Source organism: Penaeus vannamei, chromosome 40 (genome assembly GCF_042767895.1).
Source record: "Penaeus vannamei isolate JL-2024 chromosome 40, ASM4276789v1, whole genome shotgun sequence".
NCBI lineage: Eukaryota > Metazoa > Arthropoda > Malacostraca > Decapoda > Penaeidae > Penaeus > Penaeus vannamei.
This window is the reverse complement of record NC_091588.1, coordinates 9,412,008-9,416,385: the sequence shown is the minus strand read 5'-3', so window position 1 is coordinate 9,416,385 and position 4,378 is coordinate 9,412,008. Positions and strand designations below refer to the sequence as shown.

Here is a 4,378-nt window from a genome sequence, read left to right as displayed (position 1 = left end):
ATCCCCCTCCTCTAGCCAACCTATCCCACTGATCCTTCAAGCCCGTCTATCCCTTCCCCCATCTATTCTAACCAGGCCACCCCAGGACAGGTTGCCTAAGGTAGGAAGCCCCTAGGCAACCTATTCCTCGATCCCCTTCCGCCTCTCCTAGCTCGCCTGTCGCCCCCTCCTCTCCTGTCGAACCCACCCCCTGTCCATTCCCACCCCCGCCTGCCCCCTGACCTCTCCCCGAGACGCGAGGCCTTCCGGGTGCCAATTAGAGTCCGACCGACTTACACAAGCCAGCCGCAAGGGGAAGGATCCTGGTCGTTGCGAGACACCCATGGCACGGCAGAAAGGGGGGGGGGGAGGAAAGGAAAGGAGGGAGGGGGGAGGGAGAGAGAGAGGGAAGAGGGGGGGGAGGCAGAGAGAGAGAGAGAGAGGTGAGTGCCTGGTTGTAAGTGATCAGGTAATGGATCCTGGTGGTAACCTGAGGCACCAAGAAGGCGGGACACTGACGCACCGCTGCAACGGCCCTCATGACGTCACCTTGACAAGCCCTCCCTCACCCTTGTCAAGCGTTCCTCACCCTAGCTTCTCTTTGCTCGTCCTTTACAGGTTTTTCTTCAACCTCTTAAAATCCCTCCTTCACCCTTGACAGGCCTCCCTCAGCCTAGACCAGCCTTCTTTACCACTTTACATTTCTTCCTCCACCTTTCTCACCTTTGTTACCCATTCCCTCGTCCTTGTAAAGTCGTTTCCACCTTTGCTAGACTTCCCTCACCCTTCGTCACTCTTGAAATCCGTTTTCGCCCTTGAGGCTCATTCCTCCTTCTTGGGAGACGTTCTTCACCCTGTAGACCTTCCTCTCCCTTGACACTTTCATCCTAGCACCCCCCCCCTCCCCCCCAACCTAGGCGCCAACCCACGGGGACAAAACGGCCCTGTTCTGCAAGGGCCAATCCCGGCCACCCAGGAGTGCCTACCCTTACCGCCTCCCCTCCCCGCCCACCCTTACTCACCCAGTGCCATGTCTTCGGGGCAAGTGTCACCCGCACCTGCTCCTTAAGACGGCCGCTTCTCCCTCCTCCCTGGCAACTTAGCACCGCCCTTATATTTCAGTCACGTGTTGGCGTTGCATCATGCACATAGCATCATGCGCCACACTGACTAAAAAGGAGAGCGCCCTCATGCACAAAAACCCAGTCGCAGAAGGAACTTTGCAGGAGTGGAATAGATAACGAGCAATAGTATAGCAAAGCTAATTATATCGATGATAATACTAGTAACAAAAATAGCAACACACATAATAGTGATAACAATAAACATAATTAAAAACAATTGCAATGACATTAATAATAATAATAATAATAATAATAATAATAATAATAATAATAATAATAATAATAATAATAATAACAACAACAACAACAATAACAATAATAATCATAATAATAATAACAATAATAACAATAATAATAATAATAATAATAATAATAATAATAATAATAATAATAATAATAATAATAATAATAATAATGATGATAATAATAATATTATTAATAATACCATTTTTATCATTATCATTATCATTATTGTTGCTGTTATTATTACTGTTATTGTTAATATCATTATCACTATCATTATCGTCATCATCACCAATGTAATTGTTATCATTATTACTATTACCTTTATAATCATCATCATTATTATCATTATCACAACTATTACTATCATGGTTATAATAAAATCAACAATAACATGATAACAATAACATGCTAATGACAATAGGATAATAAACATGAAATAATAATTTAAAAAAATCAACAACAATAATGGCAACAACAAAAACAATAAGAATAAAAACAAAAATACGAACAAGAACAAGTACTCGAATAATAATAACAATGACAACAAACTAAACAACAATAGCGCAACCTTAACCCTGCAAACGAGAGCGGCGCGCAGGAAGGGTCAAGCTAATATTCAACGCGTTCATTAACACAAATGAATAAATCAGGGCGCGCATTGCATTCGAACGACCCGGAACCAGCCTCAACAGCCGATTGGGGACGCCGCTTTCGAATCATGCACGAGCGCCTGCAATCATACCGGCAGCCATGCAATTCCGGCGCGTGTTTCAACCACAAAGCTACGCCGTTAAACTATCAAATGGAACCTCGGATCGTGGACGTTTCAGAGATGTTGCATAAGTCGTAACAGTAGTATTTTTAATTAATCCTTTGTAATGAAATGATGAAAAAAAACGTTCAGAAAGAAGCCTGGCCGAAATTCCATTCTCTCTATCTCTTTCTCTGTCTGTCTGTCTGTTCACTTTTTTCTTTTTCTCTTTCATTTCTCTCTGCTCTTCCCATCTCTTCTCTTTTCTTCATTGGTCTTTTCTTCACTTCTTCACTTTACTTCACACATACACATACACACACACACACGCACACGCACACGCACATACACACACATACACACCCTCACCCTCACACACACACCGTCACACTCACACACACCCTCACACTCTCACACACCCTCACACTCACACACACGCCCTCACACTCACACATACCCTCACGCACACACACCCTCACCCTCACGTTCACACTCACTCACTCACTCACTATCACACACACACACTCACTCACTCCCATGTACTCATATGGGATGCGTGATCTTCCATTCTCTCTCGGACTCCCCCTATCCTAAGAGGATTAGGATACATCACTAATCCCTCCATACATCTTTCATCTACAATGTCGCCACGGAGCGTAAGAACGGCTACAATGTATTACTTAAGCTCTCCCGAACTCGAGTGTGTTGACCTTGTGATAAGTCTACGGGGAGCGCGCCATGTTTCACTACTTCCAGCTACAAGCCTTTCTTGCGGGGCAGAGTGGCGTGTTGATAGCTTTCTTCTCCCATTCATTTTCCCCTCTCTCAATCTACTGATTCCTTAATTTTCTTCCTCTTCTCTGTCCCCTTCATATATTCTTGTTCCGTCTCGCCTCCCACAACTAATTTTCATCTTCCCCCATCGTCTTCAAATTCCTTCTAACCCATGATATTTAAGCATAAACCTACATCATACGAACCAAAAAACACAATTTTCGTGTCAGCCTCTAAGCCAGTCAACGCATAGACTTGCTCAGAATCCAAAGTCTCCACAATTAATCAAATAAAAAATAAATTCCCTGTCGACAATTAGCGGCGTTTAGCGTCGCCGGAATCCTTCACGGTCTGCGAGCGCCCCCCCCCCCCCTGATCATCCCCTGACAAGGCTACGTTCCGATTATTACATTTGACGACCAAGGACTCCTCAGGCAAATGGCTTCATTACGCCTCAGTCATACCCTACAACCTTGTCCTGTTGTGATCTAGCAACTTCTGTCACACTCATGACATGCCACTGTCATGACCTACCAAACTCCTGTCAAGCCTGTCACTCTCCTTCCATGCCCCTTGTTATGACCCATCAAACCTCTGGCATGCTCCTAATTGTTTGCCATGTTCTTGCCGTGCTCTCGCTGCGCCCTGGCGATGACGTCTGTTGCCATGCCTCCGCCACTCACCATCACGCCCCAGCCACTTCCAATTAGACATTAGTGACATACCTGCTGTGTCCTCACCATACCCAGGCATGCCACTTGCTGTCACCATACTCCTGCCATCCAGGCGCTCTTCCCCCCGCTACGGCTCCACCACATCCCAGTCATGCCTGTACCACAGCCTTGCCAGACCCCAGGCATGTGGTTGCCAAGCTAATGCCACCACTCAACTCTATCACATCTCTACCACGCCTCTCCCGCCCCTGCCGGATTCCCTGCCATCGCACACCGGCCTTCCCCTCACGAGCGCGCCTCCTCTGCCTCCGCCAAGCCAACCGAGGGGAATCTAGACCTACTTCACAACGAGGTCACATGCTCGCAGTCCTGCACTCGCTCTGTTGTTATTCCCTCATGTCTGAAAGTAATGCATGCACGTATGTATGTATCTATGTAAGTATGTACATACATATGTATATATGTATGTATGTATGCTGTATGTATGTATTATGCTGTATGTATGTATGTATGCTAGTCTGTCTGTTTATCTGTCTGTCTGTCTGTCTGTCTGTCTATCTACCTGTCTTTCTGTCTGTCTGCCTGCCAATCTGGCTGTCTGTCTGCTTGTCTGTCTGCATGTCTGCCGAATTGCCTGCTCCCCTAAATGTTTGCCCGCCTATCCGTTTATTTTACTTGACACGCTTGCTCGTACAGATGCCACTCTATTTCCTTTGTGTCGCCCCCCCCCTCCTCCGCTCCCTCCCCGAGCACGCGGCACACGTGAGCCTCATCCCGCGGACCCATGAGCCTGCACGGCCTTGGGAACACATGACTGAGCAAGCAAGCAA

General features: G+C 46.7%; 1 protein-coding gene across 1 annotated transcript in view; it reads left to right on the top strand.

The window, feature by feature from the left end:
• LOC113822198 (glutamine-rich protein 2) overlaps positions 1-3,584 on the top strand; it is a 19,514-nt gene extending 15,930 nt beyond the window's left edge. Inside the window, exon 5 of the mRNA XM_070117429.1 lies at positions 3,309-3,584. Coding sequence (XP_069973530.1) covers positions 3,309-3,584 — 276 coding nt within the window. The remainder of the gene's footprint in view (positions 1-3,308) is intronic.
• The last annotated feature ends 794 nt before the right edge of the window (positions 3,585-4,378 follow it).